This window comes from Odontomachus brunneus, unplaced genomic scaffold (genome assembly GCF_010583005.1).
Source record: "Odontomachus brunneus isolate Ranch 3 - 2012 unplaced genomic scaffold, Obru_v1 Obru_scaffold_019, whole genome shotgun sequence".
NCBI classification, from domain to species: domain Eukaryota; kingdom Metazoa; phylum Arthropoda; class Insecta; order Hymenoptera; family Formicidae; genus Odontomachus; species Odontomachus brunneus.
This window is the reverse complement of record NW_022639469.1, coordinates 2,678,797-2,699,313: the sequence shown is the minus strand read 5'-3', so window position 1 is coordinate 2,699,313 and position 20,517 is coordinate 2,678,797. Positions and strand designations below refer to the sequence as shown.

The window sequence follows — 20,517 nt, the reverse complement described above, 5'->3', positions numbered from 1 at the left end:
GATTGTCCCTTAGAGTGAGATAGGCTTAGTACCTTTACCCAGTACTTCTTTTGTACATTCTATATATATTTAAATAAACGAAACGAAACAAGATAGTGATGGAAATAAAGCGAACAACGAAAAGCTTGTCGAATGAATGTGTGTCAGGTGCACTTCACTCGATTAAGAAAAGCAGATGAAGTTTAATTGGCCGTAATTTTGGTAAAACTAATGAAATGCTTTAAGAAGAATTCTAATTAAGTTTTTACGTTGAAAATTTACCTTTATTAGAAAATATAAGAGATGCATTTTAAAGTGGGAACTTTCAGCTTTTTGTTTATTGGTTGATGAATATCACATTAATTCGTTTGAGCCACTGTGAGCGATCAGAGCCGAAAGGACGCTTCAACAATCGTACAACAACTTTGTGTTTCATCTGTTTTTGACATTTCTTCAGCATTCACAACGCTTTTTCGTCATTTTTAACCTTTATAACGTCTTGTGGAAAATGCAATCAGACGACAACTAAGCGGACTTTTCCTCGTTTTATTTTTTATATCGACAACGAACGCTTACAACATATCGTTTTATGCGTACTGAACGAAGATTGATATTTCTTTATAGATCACGAGACAAGATCTCTTTGTATCAGGAATTAGCAATAAGCATTTCAAGTAAAATTTCGAGTTTCTAAATTTTTCAATACTCTGAATTTTTTTAAATAGCCTGAAATTTTTAAATATTCTGAATTTCTTTCTGTTTCTTATCTCGCTCTCGTATCACATCTGTTTTAATTTTAATTTAGTCGTTCTTATTCTTCAGAGGCGCAATAGAATGCAGTCAGGAGGATGCGCTCGAACGAAACGCTGCCGCTAATCCTGCTGTCGCTTGCGTTCGCGTCGCACGGATGTGGTTTCAGCAAACGCAAAATGCATACGCATCGGAAAAATGATGGCGACAAGTGCACTTGCGCAACCCCGACACGCTACAATTCCCCGGCGGACTCCAATCGCACCGTTGACCCTCACTGCGAGTGCGACTCGTCTGGCTTCGGGGTGGTGCGGAAGAGACCGTACAACGGCCTCGAGAGCAGCGGTGCGATTCACGTGGACTTGACGTCCGCGTGTGTCAGATGCACCATGTGCACGGCTATCGCAGACGAGGTCAGAGTTACGAAATCGATTTCAATACATATCTCCCTGCATCTTTCATGTATATTCACGATGCATTGATAAGTATGCAGATGTATATTTGTTTGTAGAAAGGTTTGAATATTTTATTATGAATGTAGCTAAAGTCCAATAGGGAAATTTGTTCTTCTCAGCACGCGAGATGTTCAAAATCATCCAAAATGTATTCAGGATACATATGATACCCAGAGGAGTGTTCTAGGTCGTCCTGAGCATATCTGGAGCGATTTCAGAGCATTATGTGCCATCTGGGATATGACAGGTTCTTTCATTAGACATTGGAGACGTCGAGAAAAAATATTTAAGCCGTTCTGCAAATGAGTGTACATTGAAAAAAATCAGGTGAAAAGAATCAAGTCTTAGAGTTACATTTCTGTCGCGCAAATTGCAACTGAGACACGTTAAATTTTTATTCTATAAATTTTGAACTTAATTTTTATTAAATCAGATCGACAATTTAGAAATTTGAACTATAAAATTTAACGATAATTTGAATTAAAAACCAATGGTACAAGTTAACTAAACTAGTAATAGTTAACAAAACTAAAATATAGTTATATGTGTGAAGTAGATGTTCTTTCAGCTGTCAAAAGATTGGTCCAACTGCAGTAACTATTTACTTTTGGTTAGTTAATTAAGCAGGTCGGATAATATATTCGACCAGTGATGTATTGGATTAGCTTCATGACCGCCGAATTGAACTAATTGTTAAACTTGATAAATGGGAGATTAAAGAATCGAAATTTTGTCGAAAGGATACGGCACATGTCATTTGGTTTTAGCAGATTAACGAAACTCTATTCGAGATTCACGATGCAATGGGGCCGGATGACTTGCTGACCGATACGCAGGCTGTTTTCCTACTGAGAAATATTTGCGATCTATCCTTTCGACAGTATGAGCTCTTATCCTCTTACCGTGACTTTTTTCCTTCGACAAAATGTGTGTGCTCACAAATATAGCTACGCTTACGTAATTCTTTCACAGCTACGGTTTGCGAGAGATTGACGGTGAACGATTTATTTCTGACCCTCTACCAGGCGACAGACTTGTTCTCTCGTCTGCTGATGGATTATGGGAAAAAAGGTGAGGTGTCGACTTATGTCGACAAATTTATTATAAAACGAATTTATCGCAAGGTGAATTTAGCATAAGATGAATGTAGTATAAAATTTATTGTACATTTCCGGGGAAAAAAGATTATATATAATTATGTATAAATATATATGATTATATATGAATTTTGTCCATATATGTGACCTTATATATGATCATATCTAATTATATATGTTCATATATAAAATGAAAATTGTGAAATGAAAAAAGGAAAACATAATTTAATTCGATTAAACGTCGATATCATGGGCTACCATAAGCATTTACTTCAATTATCTTCACAATAGTATTCTTTTCAATGTCGATATATATAATTATATATGATCATATATAATCATATATGGACAAAATTCATATATAAACTTTCTTTTCCCGGATTGCTTTATTGTCTTTGCAAAGCGGTCACTGCAGTTTGAAGGATTCTTAATTATACGATTCCAAAAGAATCGAATTTTTCTGTAAAAACAGAGAAAGAAGAAAAAGAATTTGTGAGGCTTCCGCAGACCATCATATTGCTTTGCAACCAGGATGATTCTTTCTCAAAGGTAATTTTGATCACGATCTCGTTTCAATTATGTGATATATCCGGTAGCTTGAGAAACATGTGTCACGAGTACCTTGACGAGATACAAGAGCCACAGTTATACAGAAAGTGGTTGGAGTGGTGCGAGGAAGACGAGTATTTGCCCGATCTGGAGGATATCCTTTGCAGGTAAACCGTTCAAATTCCACCTTTGTCGAACCCTTGGCTGTTTTAACAGCTCTCGATCAAAGTTGTGATGCTACAGTATCACAGAATACGTTGCGGTAGTGAGCGTAATTTGTCATAGGAACGAGGTCAGCACTCTACGGGATTGCAGGGGCATGGCTAGCGTGCATAAGCGGCATATGCCTTCAAAGGATTACAGTGTTCATATGAAGATCCTGGCTGAATGTCACAAGTGTGGATAAGCGCATTGCTCATGCATATATGTATAGCTATTGTCGAGGGAGAGGGAAAGGGGGAGAGAGAGAAAGAGATTATCATCTATCATCATCTATTATCATCATTGCCGCCAGAGAATAATTACAATTTACAATCATATATGAATTTTGTCTCTGTGTGGTCATATACAGAATGTTCTACACCGATCAATATTACTAAATTTATTAGATATTGTAATGGCAGATCTATATATATGTGTGTGTGTGTGTGTGTGCGTGTGTGTGTAAATCATCTAAATCTGATAACTAAATTTAAAAATCTGTGTTTATGCGTAAGTCATTTAAATCTGATTCGATATTCTGTGATATATTTTGTCATTCCATTTTATAAATCATATAGTTATTTCTTTAATATGAAATCATGAAAAATAAGTAACTTTGCAGCATTCGATCATAAATCTTTTTTTTTAACCTGTTCACTTGTGAATAGTGAACATATTCATATATTTTCAATATTAGGTTTTTTATTTTTCATGACTACACACTAAAGGAAAAATATTCATGATTGAGATCACAGGAACAAAATTCATATATAGGAAGGATTATGTATAATTATATATAATTTATATGTAATTATATACAATCTTATATATATGCATATATAATTTTATATATTCTTATTCGCTCGGGCGAATGTCGTAATTATCATCTGTCATTGTCATCCCCACGATTATCATCATTATTATAATATAATTATCATGCTATCATTATTTTTACTAATTAATTAATATATTATTATTATGCTTTATCATAATTTATTATTATACACACATTGCTACCCGATGTCATACACTTGTTGGCTATACGACTTCAATAAAGTGATCTTTTTACTCGTGACAAGTGACGTATATGCCGAATAGCGAGCTAAAAGAATCACCCGCGAACGTAAATATCGCGTTGCAAGTATTCAGTTATGATCGAGAGTCAACAGCATATCCGATGCTGCAATGAAAGATAACGCAACGAGCGAAACGACAATTAAACGTTCAATTGCGGAAGGGAAAAAGGCCTCGCGCGGCGGTCTCGGTGGTCGTGGTCGCGGTCTTGTCCCCCGGCTTGATCTTCTTCTTGGACAGACTCGCGAGGGAGGGTCGGCTGACTCTCTTCGAGCGTCGTCGCACTTGAAAGCGCGAAGGATCCACTTCCGGATCCTTCGCTCTGTCCGGACTGCCGCCGGACTGTCCCGTCGCGAGACCGACGAAAGCCACTTGGCGCGCGTGCTTCCTCAGCGCGGCCAGGTAAGCGGGGTCGTCTTTGCTCGCTGCGTTCTCGTCGACAGCGACACGATCAGGACGAGGTACTGGACGATCGGGCTGATGCCGGTGATGCCGGTCGCGAGCGGAGGAAGGACGGTGATGGTGATGGTGATGCTGGTGGAAGTGCAGGTGCGGTATGAGGTGGTGCTGGCGCATGCTGCGCACAATCGTCTCCCGCAACTGTCTCCGATTTTTCCACACCCGCTCGAGGATGCCGAAGGTAAACGCCGTGAGCAGGCCCGCCGCGAGGATGAAGAAGGCTGAATAGACGTCGGCGAGCCTCGCGCTGTTGAAAGTGGTTAACGCCGCGCAGCGCGGCATCGGCGGCAGCATCTGCTGCGCTATCCTGTCTAGCACGCCGCGCTCATATATACGTAGTATGCTGCGGGCAGTTCGCAAAAATGGAGGCATTATTGCAAATGTTACCCCGTTGTTTCAATAAATAATAAAAATAAAATTTAAAATAATTAAGAAATGAAAAATAAAATTAAGATTTATACAAAAATACTTGGCGTGCCCAAAAATGCATTAAAACAATTATTGAAGATTGGAATGCACAATCTATTGTGACTTTTTTTTTAATGCATTTTAGGAAATTTTTTTATGAAACGAATACTGTATATATGTGTGTGTGTATGTGAGAGACGCGTGTACTTGGCGCCTTTTTTTACTTTTTTTTAAAGTAATTTTGTTAAGATATCACATTTTTTACAAATATATGTGTGTATGTGTGCATATATGACATGTGTGTGTGTGCATATTTGACATGTGTGTTTGTTAGCATTCGTATCGCTAATGCATTAACGAGTCCATAAATGTCCCCTAATGAAAAAGAAGAGAATCAATACGTAGCTTTTTTTACTTTCAATAACCCCAGACAACATAATGTCTAAAATCGGGACATAGGACGTCTTAGAGATCATCTTTAAGATGTCTTTCAGACGATTTACGTATAATGACGATTTACGTATGCTTGTAAGAGGATGCTGGAATCGATGACGAACCCGAACAATGTTGATAATGCAGAGACGATTGTCACTAACATAATCACACTATCCTTTTCGTATTTCTTATGTATACAGAACTTACATGAATGTGTGTTGCTTTGTTTTACCATATTCAACGGAATCTGACTATATATGTGTAGAAATCTTTCTGCAAACTTTTTCGATATTTTTTAAGCTTCCAAATGCAGATGCAAAGATAGAGCAATGTTCTTCAAAATTTTTCTATTTGGAGCATCCACACTTTCGGTATGTATAAGCTGCGGAATTTTTGGATTAGGCAAATCTTACGCTAACTGACAGCTTAAGATTTTATATTAAACATTTTTTGTTCGTTTTCGTCACATTTGGAGTAATGCTACTATTTATTTTTGCATGTACTTTTATTGCGTAAAAGCATTTTTGTAATCCTGTGTAACCAATACGACGTAAACTTTGCAGAAAAATATTAGTGTTCTGTCGGTAAAGTTTTCAGCTTCAGTATCCCCTTAAAGCGTCTTAAAGATTATCTTTAAGACGTCTTATAACCCAATTTTAGACATTATATTATCTGGGACAAGTGTCTTCTGTTCCGCGCACGTACTTGAGATTAATAATCTTCTTGTATGGGCAACTATTCGCCATGGGAAGAGCGACTACCGTGAAGGTCTGCGGCAGCGACAACTCTTTCAGATTGCACCGCTCCTGAATCAGGGTGGTCTCGAGGGCGCGTCGCGCCAAAGTCGCGCTCACGAAAAATCCGTATCTACCGTGGACAGCTTTCAAGAGGCCGGTCGTCGTTTCCAAGCGAGACTCCCGGCTGTTGAACGCCTTTATGTATAGCTGACGAAGGTGACTGTCGTTTACATTCTGAAAGACCAGGGCAACAATAACTATAATTTCTGAGATTAACAAATTTTCTTTTCTCTTAATGTACCGTTATCGATTTGCTAAGTTATACAAGTTTTTTAATTATAATATCAAATCTGTTTATTTTTTCAGTGATATATTTTACTCCAGTAAACGCAATCCAGGCAACTAAAAGAATCCTTCTTTTAGAAAAGGTTTTCTAAAAGAAAGCTTTAACTCTCTACTCTCTTAAAGTGAATCAGGGAATAGTTACTGATATTAGTTATGAGTATAGCACTGAGCACTTTCAACTTATATAACTTTTATAACTGCTATCAGTGTATATTCATTGTTTTCAGTGATGTTTGATTGATTTATTTTAAGAGAGTAGCTACTATGCGCTACTAACGGCCATTTTCATCATCTCCGGTTACCTTCACTACTGGTTAAATGTGCACGGTGATTGGTTAATCTTGTTAAACGACAAGTGCGATTGGTCAGTTCCAACGGAATAACTAGCCGGTTAAGGTAACCGGAGATGGTGAAAATGACCCTAAAGCGGCTTCCCTGTAAGTCATTCTGTGGGACAAAGCGCCACTAAAGTGACTTTTCGCCAAATCATTTCTTAGTAATTTCCAAGTCATTATCTCACTTGTTTTTGGGATTTTAAAAGTTGTGTGCATTTTCGTTTACATGTACACCGCGGCAGAGAAGTCCGTACTGACGATACAGTCACGGCCAGCTTCGCCGTAGCTAGAGGGTTAAAAACGTCTAAAAGACTCATAAAAGATGTTTAAAGAGGTAATATGTCTTTCAGACGTCTCTAAGATATATTTAAATATTTTCTTAGAAATTTCTGCTGCCTGAAAAGTTGGATAATATGAGAAGAAAGGATAACACGACAGAACGCGATGGAGCACTGATAATACAATAATAAACGCCAAAAAACGTCTCAATACGCGTACTCTTATGTATTCGTCGTCGGCGACGCTGTAGCCGAGCCTGAAATTATTAAAGAGCAGATCGGTGATCGACTTGATCCCGCTGGCCTGCACCGACAATATGGACGTGATGAATCCGGCGTAGGCGTTATACATGACGAGTGCGAACATCAGACTGAACAGCATCAGGGTCTTGCCGGACGGGGTTCGTGGTATCCACGGTGATCCTGGAAGTTCCATTTCTCAGACACACAATTTCACCACACCTTCACGATATTAACCCTTTCGTAGGATATACTGAAGGAAATTATCCGATAAAAAATTAATGAACGGATATTTCCAATCAAAATACCGATGAATTTTTATACTCTAGCAGGACGTCCGAATGGATTTAGTCGAAAACTTCTGATCATGATGGCATTTTATCAGATAAACCGACCAAAAAAATGATAAACCGATATTTCTCATTTGATGTTTCCTGATCGGATACAAAAATTCATTAGTATTTTGGTTGGCAACATTTGTTTGTTATTTTCATTTTACGTTATCGTAATTTTCGTAGTTTTGCTTGGTTGAAAAAAAAAGACTTGTGATTTTAACTAACTTATGCGAACCAAATATCTCATGATAAACTTAAGTAATTTTGGCAGATAACCCAACTATCAGTCAGATAAAAAGTTTAAAGACATGAAGTATTAAAAGCGATAAGGACGAGCGCCAAACGCGATAAACCTGAATAGCACCAAAAGAATTAGATCAACATTGAATCTATACAGGAAAAAGACTTTTTCTTATCTTTGTTTTACATATTTTACACATATTGAAATCTTTAAATGAGATTACGTAGTGTTAAACAGAAATGAGTTGCTTGCAAGAATATATTTTATATAATTTTCAAGATAGAAAAGAACTTATGTTTTTATTATACAAAAATAATTTTTGTTAAGGAGATAATTCCTTCGATTTTGAAGTTTAATTTTGGCAGATAACCCAACTATCAGTCAGATAAAAAGTTTGAAAACATGAAGTGTTAAAAGCGATAAGGACGAGCACCAAACGCGATAAACCTGAATAGCACAAAAAGAATTAGGTCAACATTGAATCTATACAAGAAAAAGACTTTTTCTTATCTTTGTTTTACATATTTTACACATATTGAAATCTTTAAATGAGATTACGTAGTGTTAAATGGAAATGAGTTGCTTGCAAGAGTATATTTTATATAATTTTCAACATAGAAAAGAACTTATGTTTTTATTATACAAAAATAATTTTCGTTAAGGAGGCAATTCCTTCGATTTTGAAGTCTTACAAATTAACACTTTTTACGAATTTTTTTCTCCGAAGCTATGCGGGCGACAAATCCCAAACTTTGTATGGTTATTAAGACATATTTTATTAAAACTTTCTAATTTTTACAAGCAGAGATAATATATAAAATCATAGTTATAATGATATGCGCTCCAGGTGTTGATTTTCATGATCACCACAATTGCGAGTCTCTCCGTGGTCTAAAACAAAAAAGCAAATAAGAAAATTAATTTACAGACTTACTGCTATAAGGTATATAAACATAAAATTAAAAATGGATTAAAAAACAATTTTTAGTTCATTTTTTAAATTTTATATTTATATACCTTAAATTAATTGAAAAAATGGTTCGTTTTGCATTTTCGTAGTTTAGACGATAGAAGTAAGTCTGTAAATTAATTTTCTTATTTGCTTTTTTGTTTATTATATAAAATATATTCTTGCAAGCAACTCATTTCCGTTTAACACTACGTAATATCATTTAAAGATTGTATGTTTATACACCATAAATTAATTGAAAACTAGTTCGTTTTGCATTTCCGACTTCAGACAATAGCAGCAAGTCTGTAGATTATATTTCTTACTTGCTTTTTTGTTTCAGACCACAAAGAGACTTGCAATCGTGATAATCATGAAAATCAACACCTTGCGCGCATATCATTATAACTATGATTTAATATATTATTTCTGTTTGTAAAAATTAGAAAATTTTAATAAAATATGTTTTAATAACTATACAAAGTTTGGAATTTGTCCTCTGCATAGTTTTGAAGAAAAAAAATTCGTAAAATGTGCTAATTTTTGAGACATCAAAATCGAGTTGCCCCCTTAGTGGAAAGCACAAAACATTAGATTGGAAATATGATTTTTAAATGTGTGTTATGCCTCAAGTTCTCCTATCAGCTTGAAATTGACATATTCAAATCAACAGTATATTATATATCATTGTTTCATGTATAAGCAACAATATGTAATTTTGTTACAAGAATTTTATTGCCTCGAATTCAAACAATTATTTGTTAAATGTAAAATGTATTAATAAAACTAAAAACTCTTCCTGAGTGTATCAATATTTAACATAAAGGACAATTAGAGTTCCAGCACAGGTTGATTAGTGCTATTAAAACTATTAAAAAATAGTGACCCAATCTCACAAAGAGACGAAATTTATTACTTATCAAATTTTCACTTATCACTTTGATAAGTAATAAATTTTGTCTCTTTGTGAGATTGGGTCACAATTTTTTAATAGTTTTAATAGCACTAATCAACCTGTGCTTGAACTCTAATTGTCCTTTATGTTAAGTAAAATGTATTGATATGCAAGTTATCTTCATAACGCTTTTTAGCTATGTAATCGCATTTGACGCGGTTAACATGTGAAAAATAGAGATATTTTCCAAACAAAGATGCCCTTTTTTTGTTGTATAACGGCCAGTATAGAATCTTCTACAGTGGCCAACTATTGTCCAACTGATACATGCTGCTACGCGATACGTTCTTTCTTTGATGAAAGGACGAAAAAGAGGAGGTGAGGGAGAAACCTTGCATGCACATAATACTGATGCACCAGAGCGTGGCCTCGCCGATGCCGACGTGCTTCTCGTCCTCATTATGTAGCACCGTCTTGGCGGCATAAATCACCGTCGTCATCGCGATTAACAATATGAGGTACGTTGCCGCGACGCAGCCGAGCAGCTGGTTATTGAACGGCTGCAGAAATATATCCCTCATCGTGCCGGATTCCAACGGGTGGTAATAAATATTCCTCCTGCGCAGGATAATTGTGCACACAAAAATGTATTATATAACTTAATAGTTCGAATATTCTTTTAAAATAGTGAATATTAACAGAAGAGAATCATCTTCCTTGACTTACGTGCTTTCGTTCGTGTCAAGTAAAATCGAAAATTATGATGACATAAAAGTAACGAACAAATAATCGAATTGTAATTAAAAAATTAATTTTTTTAAGTTATTTTCTCGTAATTTTTACACCATTTTGACGTCGTTGTAATCATTTCTTTTGTCCGGGATTTCACCGAAATCAAAGCATCTCGCGGAGGAAGAGTGAAGATTTTTTAAAGAAATTTCTTAGAAATATATTACTTATCGTGCCGACTTCAAAAGGCGGATATTGGTGAATCATGCAAGAGAAAAAAACTCAATAAACTTCAACTGATAATTACATCACTGAGAGAAAAATAACATTAATTATAACATTAATGTAATGTTACTGTTAGTTGATGTTTATTGGGATATTACATGCTTTAATAGTTTTTAATACTCATGAATGTTAACAGAGAAGAATCATTTTCTCTCATTTACGTTTGTCCACCGAGATAGGAAATCAAAGCGACTCGCGGAGTGAGGCTTCAAGAGATATTGTCAGAATTTTCCAAAAATTTCTCAGAAGTTCTCGGCTGATCAAAGATCACATAATATTCCCCATACAACGTCTAAGATTTGGAAATCAGACGTCTAAAAGAGATCTTAAAGATGTCTCTCAGACGTTGGAGTATAAGTCGTCTCTAACACGTCTTTAAGACGTCTTCAACACCCAGACAACATAATGTCTAAAATCGGGATATAAGGCGTCTTAAAGATCATCTTTAAGATCTTTCAGACGATTTACGTATAAATGTCTTTAAGACTTCTTATGTCCCGATTTTAGACATTTTATGTTGTGTTATGGATCAGGCCTGTCGTATGTATGTATACGCGGATGTTTTGCATGGGTGTATTCGGGTGTAACGCTGTTCACGCGGTTATCTGTGCCAAGTAGTGCGCATATAGTCAAACGTGAACTAGCATATCGTGTCGTGGCATGATAACCAACCAGACAAATATCCAAAATCGAGCCATAAGATGACTTTAGGACGTTTTTAAGACATCTTTAAGACAATATCTTATAAACTTGTCTTAAGGATGTCTTAAAGATGTCTTAAAGACGTCTTATGACCCAATTTTGGACATTGTGCTCTCTGGGTACCCAAACAGCACAAACTGCTAAAAGATATTCTTAAAGACGTCCAGAAGACATCCAAAAGGAATAAGGATATCTTTTGAACATCTTTAAGATATTAGTAGATTGCATTTTGCATTATGCATAGTTCCAGTAAGAAACTCACATCTAACTCTACAACTGAAATATGAGCAAGATTGAATAATATCTAGTTAATTAGTTAAAAGTTAAGTTAAAAGGTAATAACTCTTAACTAAGTTTATTTAATTTCAAATGAGTTGAGTTTTAACTTAAATCAGTTACTTTAAAATGCAGTAACTTTATGTTATTAATTTTTATCTGGGTAAAAATAAAGAAATACATGGTGCACATAAGCCAACGGGATTGGAAGATGGTTTAAGGTGGGTTGAGCATGGCTTGTGTCGCCGTCATCGATTCAACATGGGAAACGGTTTTCACTGACATGTAACGTATTAGAGGGTAACTGAACGCCATCTCGCCCAGACGTTCCTCGTTGATGGTGATGTATCCCAAACCGATGTCGATAGTGCCCGAGACGACGTCGCCGAGAAGGTGGTTCCACATCTTGTTGGTCAATATACCGAGCTTTTCATACGGTACCAGCTCGATGCTGCAAACAATCGAGATTCTATTCTTAGTGTTCTTAGTGTGAATATTAATTTTAGACACCCGGAATTTATCTTCCTGGTGTTATTTTTCTAAAAAGAATTCGCTCATCAACATTACGACATACATATACATGTCATGTCACGATATCGTATACAATATATTTTGTTTTTCAGAAAAAAAGTAAATACACATATGTGTTGAAAATGTAGAAAGAGCTGTCATATTTTGGAAACAATGTGGGTATCCTCATTTATTTTATGTCGGGTATCCTCCATCTTATTATGATACAATAGCGAATAGGTTGTTTTGAAAAAGCAAAATCTCAAGTACTCGGAAAGTGAATAATTTTTCGTAATTTTTTATTTTCAGTACCTACCGATTGAATATTGCTTATTTTTTAAATATTTTTCCTGTCAGAAAATCCTGTAAATCCTCTGAATCTAGTATTAATTCAGTTTACTTTTACCTAGCGTTCACATAACTAGTGACGTAAATGGCCAAGTCCAAAAGCGGCGCGATATCGTTAGCCTCTGCCTCTATAACGTCTGTTTGTCCATCGTTGGTGCCGTTTAGCACGCCGAAGACGATTGGGAGGCCGTTGAAATCATCTCTCAGCTTCACGCTGACCGGCAGCTTGAGGGTGTGAGCTCCCGGGTTCCAAAATCCGAGGTACCGTGTGACAAGACTTGTGTTGTCGGAGTTGCGTATCTTGTAGGTGTGCACCATGTAGAAGGATACCGTGCGATTCTCCAAGATCACGTAGCTCAGATTGCTCGTAGCATTCTCGACGTTGCGTCGCTCTGGTGGGCCTTTGAACTCGAAGCGATTGCCGTAACGTCGAAACGACGAACACGTCCTGCGAAAGGGTCACTTAAAACGCTCCAAGTCGCCTCGGCTAACGTTGTTAGCAACAGTATTCGTAGTAAGCAAATATGCAATCTTGTAAAAATAAGGGAAACAACAAACAGGGAAAATAAGGGCAAGAAAAAAATTTGTAAAAACTTTTTATATTTTCGGTCATTTAAATAAAAAAATTTCCCCTTAATACAACCAAACTTTTCCTCTTAGTATAGAACTTTAAAAAAATTAAGGAAATGTTTTGATTTAGATTGTTTTAAGTATAAAAAAAACTACTATAAGGAATTGACTAGATCAGATTAAAGCAGAACTTCCTCTTGACGCGACAATGAATGAACCAAAACATGTTTTGGTTGTAAGAAGCAGAAGCTCCCGATTCTCATGAATTAAATTGTAATTAAAAATATTTTTATTCTAGGAACAACAAACCCCCCGAAAAAATTTAGTTGTCAGAACTGGGAGTTCTGTTTCCTTCAATCAAAAAATGCGTTTAGTTTGTAGATTATCGCGTTATTTCAACCAGGCTTTCTTCTCCACATAACGGCAAAATTCTGAGAAGTGTGTTGACTCAAATCAGTCTCCCTTATACAAGAAAATAGAAAATAGACAATAAAAAAGTTGTGTGTAATTCTTTTAATTTCCTTGCTATGCGGAAAATTGAGAAATAAGGAAGATTCGCTAGGAAAGACGAAGCATGTTCACGACAATTGATGACTCACTTGTCCCAGTATTTCTGTGCATATTTCCAAGCCGTTGCGTCATTCGGCAATGGCGAGGTGGCGACGACTACGTCACTGTCGATACCGATATTCAAGTCCCGCAGAATTGCGTCTATGGTGGAGTCAGTATCTTTGGTGGTCACCAAGAACCAGGAGATATAATAGTTGAATAACAGCTTCTGGGAAGCCTGTCGAGACACAATCGTTAGCCGATATAGCAATTATATTAACACGGATTGTCCTCCAATCAGTTGACTGAAGCTATTGCTTGCATTATCAATCATACGCCCTAAAGAAACTTATTAAATGGAAATATACGTTCATGGTTTACACCAAATTTGTCAGTAATTTTGCGTTTAAAAGGTTTAAAAAGTTAACAAACTGTAAATCGATTACGATATTTTAATTTCCGACCGTTCTAAAAAATAAAGTCATGTAAATAACATATAAGAATAATGCGATAACGAATAAAGTAGTCGGCTCGATAAGTTGATTAGAATATTTTGGTAGGAAAGATGTAGAGCAGAGATGCGATCTAAAGCAATTCGCCAGGATTATCAACGATTTAGGTTCGTGTTTTAAATCGCGAGCTCAGTCATTCAATAACGTTGATTTCTCCAGGGAATAGAATTAAGTGAGTCTTGAAGAATTTATTTCATCGATTATAAGTGTCATCGTTCGTGTCGACTAGCATTATTACGCACTTGGGAATTAAAATTCCGCATGATGATGTCCGCTTTGATAAACGTCAATGGAACCTTAATTTACATTTTAACTTTATTCAGAGAAGAAGACTAAAACTCAGGTTATTAAAGTATAATCAAACGTTGGTAGAAACGTGCACAAGAAATTGTTTAGCGTGTGACATAACACGTCTATGTTCGACACGATTTACGATGCTTACAAGATCGCAGATGTTTACGAAAGTAACAAAGTTTACCGTAGCAGTATTAGAATGTGATTTCTTGTTAACAATGAAAATAAATCTATTAAAATATCTCATATCAAGTTGATTCCAAGCTATTGGCTGTCTTATATAATGTGGTGTTATCAAGTTCTGAGTCATATAGCAGCGACGTAGCAATCGGGACCTTATAAACTCTTAAAAGCTATCATTAAATAAAATTACATTAAAGCTATCATGGGAGAAATTTCACTTTAGTATATATATTTTTATTTTAGAAATCAAAAACGTCAAACAAATGCAATTAATTAATAATTGGTGGGAGAATTGATCTGTTTTATGATAATGTTATCATTACCGATATAGTGTGTATAATAAATATCTATAAAATTAGTGTTGTCAGTGATTACGATTTTAATAATAATAGAACAAAATTCATGTGAAAAGAAATTTTACCCATGATAGCCTTTAAGGGTTAATATAATTAGGAGTTATTTAATCTATTATTATTGAAGGATTAATCAAATCAGGATCTCATTAATAATTAGGATTTGCTAACATCATCTGGTGCAAAATAAATGACCGGAATCAACCTGGGATCAAAATTATGGGGAGTATCAAGAGTAAATTTCTAGTCGGATTCCAGTTCCAATTATCGAGAAATCATACCATTTGGATAACATTGTCGGGCGATGTCAGATTAAGTTCGTCCAGCAGCACGATTGATCCGACACGGTGAGTCCAGACGGTGAGCGCGTCTGGTATATTCGGGTTCATAGCTGATTGTAACGACACACTGATACCCTTCTCGCTGAAGCATTCGATTAACGGCCGGGCGTAATTAAGTGCGCAATCTGTATTCATTGTATTATTATTGAGTCAGTCAGCAACTATATGACTCTCGATATACTCATGAGAGACCGTGCAAAAATTTTTCGCAAAGATATTTGCGAAAAAATATTTATGATATAGACACTTGTGAGAAGCTTCCGTGTTTCTTTCAGATTCTGTTTTATGTTCTGTCAATGCACTGTGCGAGTTTTGTTCAGCGAACCACCTTGCAAAATTCGCGCTATTCAGCTATTCAGGCGACGATACTCACTGAACGGACTGACGTTACCGAAGAGGACCACTTGGTTCCATAATCGCCATTCCGCGTATTCTAATATCAATTGTAGCGTCAATGGCGACGGTAGAATGCAGGTCTTCGTGGGCACGTATAACATCAATAATACCAACAGCATGAATCGCGTTTCACTACGTGTAATCGGCGACATCACACACTTCAATCTGAAAAGAAAATTATCGGAAACGTTATTAAATTTTATAAGAAACATTACGGAAAACATGTTTTTAAGAATGCAAACGTTTGAAATGTTGGTCCAGATAAATTTTACTTATATTTTTTATCATTGTTTTAAATATAAAAAACTACTATAAGGAATTGACTAGATCAGACTAAAGCAAAACTTCCTCTTGACGTGACAATGAACGAAACAAAACATGTTTTAGTTATAAGAAGCAGAAGCTTCCTATTTTCATGAATTAAATTGCAATTCAAAAATTTTATTCTAGGAACGACAAACCCCCCGAAAAAAATTTAGTTGTTAGAACTGGGAGTTTTCTTCAATAAAAAAATGCGTTTAGTTTGTTGGTTGTCACGTTATTTCAACCAGCCTTTCTTCTCCGTATAATGCCAAAATTCTGAGAAGCTATGCTGACTCAAATCGGTCTCCCCTATACAAGAAAATAAAAAATAGACAATAAAAAAGTTGTGTGTAATTCTCTTAATTTCCTCGCTATGCGGCAAATTAAGTTTAGGGTTTTAGAGTTAAAGAAATAATATCTTCTATCATACCTTTCAATTATATCTTTAATATTCTTGTAAAAAGATATCGGTTTTATATTTGATGTATCAAGCGCGACCCGAACGGAAATGATGGATAATTATTAATCAGTTTAAAACATTATCGTCAATTAATTAAGAAGAAATAATTTTAAAGAATATTTCTTTAAAGAATATTTCATTGGAAATTTATCACGATTATCAATAATGACATTTTTGATGCTGCTCGCGGCATTTGCTGCTTGCAAATGAAACAAAAAAAAAAATATAGCGATTCGTCATACACCAACCGTCTCATTGATATCACTGATATTATATTATTCCGATATTAAGATCGAATTATAGTGTACACTGGCTAATTCTCATCTTAGTGGCGTACAATCGTAAGAACGCGAGTTTCGCGTGCGACTACCAGGTAAAGTGTCGGCTTGTTCGTCTCATTAAATTCTTAATTCATCGCTCGTCTGACTTGTCGGCGTACAGACGTCGACAATGCGATGAACTTTCGATGAGGAGGAGAAGAATAGGCTGACGTTGACAGCCATAACGATGGAAAGAACGAAAATACCTGGCGGTCACGTTACTCACTGCTCGTCGATGATTTCTTGCAAACAGGTCTTCCCGATATAATATACGGATTGCTTCGTTCACGTTCCCGTTGATCCGATCCACCGGTTTCCGCTGCGTTTCCACGCGATCGACTACCGACAGTCTCAACATAGCAAGCTTTTCCAGCTCGTCATTGATGTCACCGAAGATATAGATCGGGATAGATCCTTGTCTGGAGGCAAATTAATCACGCGTGAATTGCGTAGGCACATATTGATGGTTAATATGATAGCCATGAAGTAGAAACGTGTGGAAACACAACGACTCCAAATTGAGTCCGGCGGGAGTTGGCTATACAATTCCCTTCCTCATAAAAAATAGACTATTTCCATGTACTAATTAAATTGCGTAACTTGTAAAGAAACCTCATCTTCTTTTTCTTCCTCTTTTTCTTGTTATTGTTATATGTATGTAAATATTTTTTAATTTTAATTCTATAACTTTAAACATTAAATAGTTACGTGAATTCTAAACCACTCAACGATTCAGAGTGAAAGAATGTGCTCACTGTATGTGAGTTAAAAATCATTCACTTAAAATGACTCAATTGTCACTCGACTTTTCAAGTGGAACTCCACTCGGAGAAATTGTCAAAGCAACATCAATCATCCACAGCGCTTATGCGATCCAAATACAAATTTGACAAAATGACGATTTTTCTGAATGCCTTCACTGTGCAAGTGTGTCGTCGTATACAAAATTACATCCATGTACATCCATTAAGTCATGCACACGAGACATTAATGACGATGCAATGTGCTGACGGTGCGGCCTATGGAAGAGCGCACCCGGAAAGAAAATGCTAATGCAGTCGTCGTGATTCGGACGTGTCGTGAATATCGGACGAAATTCCTCGCAGTAGTTCTTCTCCCATCAGACAGAATCGTGTTGAAGCCAATGTTATCGTTGTATGTTGACATCAAATTAATTATTCGGCCAGCCGATAATTGTTTAGCACGTCGATCGATCGCTAAGAAACTAATTTGACAAGTAGGTATTATACAGAGTGTCCCAGAACAACCTTCAAAGCTCTCGTGAAGGTATAGTACGGATTGAAGTGAATATAAAAGTCCCATATCGTTTTGCGATATTCGCAATAATTATCGAGATAATAAAGAAGATTCGTGAATGATTACGCGAGAGATATGGTAGATAAACTGTAGTGGCAACATCTCTGCTATTGTGTGCTTGTACATTAGGTCCAACTAAACAAAAAAAGTCTTCCTAATACTTTATAATTTTTTAGTTATTAATTACATTAGTTACATTAATAACATTAATATATTATCATAAGTGATCATCCGCCAATCTCTCTCTCTCTCTCTCTTTAAATTAATAATTAAGAATCTACAAAGAAAAGTTTAACACACTTCCTACGAAAGTCACATATCATATAAGCCTGACAGTATTCTAACTTCTCTTTTTGTGTCTACATAAACAAATAAAGGCTGTTTTATGTAATTACATAAAAGTAAAATCAATGTGAAACATGAAGGAAGTATCTCAAATAAGCCGTGGTAATGAATTTGTTATGACAATAGAAAAAGTATTGAATCAATATTCATAATAAACGCGTGTCTAATTAATTTCAATTTTAATTTGATTTTGAAAGCCGCGAATATATGCTATTCCATCATACAAGTTGTATGAAATTGAATTCCTTCGATTTTCGATTCAACGAAGAAGGCGAGCGAACATGACACCCAACATTTGGAATTCGAAGACCGAGATATGCGACGAAGAAGATCTGCGAAAGAAGAATCACTCCCGAGTCATTTCACCGACCGTAAAAAATAAAAAAGGCACGCGGAGTGGATACAAGACTTGCACGAAAATTGAAGAGTGGTTTGGCTTTAAGACCAAGCTCAAATGGAAGAATATCGCGCTACTAATTTTCCTTCATATAGGCTCACTCTACAGTTTTTACACCGTAGACATTCTCGGAAACATCACGACAGTCGTCTGGAGTGAGTATCTTTTAAAAGTTTCAGCGACATTCAATTCTTCATTAATTCAATTCTTCGCAAAAGCGCTGATGCTGTCAATATAATTCCTATATTTTTAAAGTGTGTCTGACAATGATACACTCGTCCTGTGCAGATAGAACTCATCAAACTGAATATCAAATTCCTCTACTATTTCGAAAACAATTAAGTAGAATTTTGAGTTACTAATTAAAGGAGATTAACGAATCATGACGCACGATACGATGGATGAGCTGTGATAGCAATGTCTACCGTCGTATGCTTGTACATTTGATCTAACTGAGCAAATAAACCCTCTACCATCTTGCAAATGACTACGTAGATCTTTAATTATTAATTATTAAGGAGATAGATACATTATTGTCCGCGATAATGCAAAAGGTTGTGTATCTTGCCTCTTTCTGTGTGATTTTTAAAAACATAAACGTCCTAGAAATCTCAATTAAAATTGTATCACACGTTCACGAAGGGTACCGGAGAGTTACTTATGGCAAATGGCACGAACCGACAGCGACTGCTGATTACAAGCCGATCGATTGAACTTACGCGATTGAAAAGAGACACATGAGAAGGGCTGGTTGACAACAAATAAGTCCGGGGCTTTCGTTTGTGCGATTCCTGTTACGTTACCGACGTCACGTCAATCATACAGCGACAGCTCTGCTATGTGTCCATAAAATAATTAAGTCTAATACAAGGAACACTTAACACTGGCATAAGAATTCGTCTAGAAATAACAATTCTAAAAGCACGGAAGTGATGTTAGTTTAAAACTAACAAAAGGAGGTGTGCTATTTCTGCGAAGTCTTTTATTTTTTATATTTAACATCCATACGTCAAAGATGGAGGCAAAAAGAAACTCAAACAATTATTTTCCTCGTATGTGTTTTAAGTATCCTCCATGTTTTTCTAAATCTTTTTATTTTCCAGTAATATTTATGATTGCACTATTCTATAATTCTTCTTTAATCTTTTTCATTTATTGCTTGTTATTATAGTAAAAAAAAGAATTATCCCAAATAATTTATGTTATCTTAGACTTATTTGCCTATGTTGATATCTCCAATTCATTATTTGATGACAGCATTCTGTGATATGATCGATTGTTATTATGTTGTATAGCGATTATGAAACACACATTTATATAAATACATACAATATATACACACGCGTGCTTACACACAAACGGATTATTAATTATCATGCGAGATCTTTATAAATAACAATATTTAATACCAATATTTTATTGATTAAATTTGTTTGAAGTGATTTTCCTAGGTGCTATACAAGCGATTGGTATAACTGCTGGTGTTCATCGTCTTTGGTCACATCACGCTTACAAAGCCAAATTACCGCTTCGAGCTCTGCTTCTCATTTTCTACACCGTGGCTG

The 20,517-nt window shown here is 35.8% G+C and overlaps 3 protein-coding genes across 6 annotated transcripts in view; 2 read left to right on the top strand and 1 right to left on the bottom strand.

The window, feature by feature from the left end:
• The first annotated feature begins 827 nt into the window (after nt 1-827).
• Nucleotides 828-3,236, top strand: LOC116841986. Its single transcript, XM_032810601.1, has 5 exons — nt 828-1,142; nt 1,955-2,064; nt 2,157-2,255; nt 2,878-2,997; nt 3,116-3,236. The coding sequence occupies exons 1-5, from the start codon at nt 828-830 to the stop codon at nt 3,234-3,236; spliced, it is 765 nt and encodes a 254-aa protein (XP_032666492.1).
• Nucleotides 3,237-3,333: 97 nt separating this feature from the next.
• Nucleotides 3,334-17,406, bottom strand: LOC116841942. Its single transcript, XM_032810475.1, has 10 exons — nt 17,100-17,406; nt 15,788-15,975; nt 15,355-15,539; nt 13,782-13,969; nt 12,671-13,060; nt 12,038-12,205; nt 10,154-10,380; nt 7,323-7,525; nt 6,113-6,378; nt 3,334-4,907 (listed from the first exon to the last, which is right to left on the bottom strand). The coding sequence occupies exons 1-10, from the start codon at nt 17,249-17,251 to the stop codon at nt 4,256-4,258; spliced, it is 2,619 nt and encodes an 872-aa protein (XP_032666366.1). The 5' UTR covers nt 17,252-17,406; the 3' UTR covers nt 3,334-4,255.
• Nucleotides 17,407-17,957: 551 nt separating this feature from the next.
• Nucleotides 17,958-20,517, top strand: part of LOC116841885 (acyl-CoA Delta(11) desaturase-like) — a 5,110-nt gene continuing 2,550 nt past the window's right edge. The window contains exons 1-3 of one of the 4 annotated variants that reach the window (XM_032810341.1): nt 17,958-18,130; nt 18,827-19,107; nt 20,392-20,517. In XM_032810341.1, the coding sequence (XP_032666232.1) occupies nt 18,837-19,107; nt 20,392-20,517 (397 nt within the window). In that variant the 5' untranslated portion in view covers nt 17,958-18,130; nt 18,827-18,836. Of the gene's footprint in view, nt 18,131-18,810; nt 19,108-20,391 lie in introns of those variants that run through there. The other 3 variants (XM_032810340.1, XM_032810338.1, XM_032810342.1) reach the window with 3 other exon arrangements.

Coding starts and splice junctions, on each gene's coding strand:
- LOC116841942 (XM_032810475.1), bottom strand. CDS start 17,251: ATGTTGAGACTGTCGGTAGTCGATCGCGTGGAAACGCAGCGGAAACCG. Junction 10,381..12,037: donor TACCCTCTAATACGTTACAT/GTCAGTGAAAAC, acceptor TATCCTGCGCAG/GAGGAATATTTATTACCACC. Junction 6,379..7,322: donor CCGACGACGAATACATAAGA/GTACGCGTATTG, acceptor CTGGTCTTTCAG/AATGTAAACGACAGTCACCT.
- LOC116841986 (XM_032810601.1), top strand. CDS start 828: ATGCGCTCGAACGAAACGCTGCCGCTAATCCTGCTGTCGCTTGCGTTC. Junction 2,256..2,877: donor GATGGATTATGGGAAAAAAG/GTGAGGTGTCGA, acceptor TATATCCGGTAG/CTTGAGAAACATGTGTCACG. Junction 2,998..3,115: donor CTGGAGGATATCCTTTGCAG/GTAAACCGTTCA, acceptor AATTTGTCATAG/GAACGAGGTCAGCACTCTAC.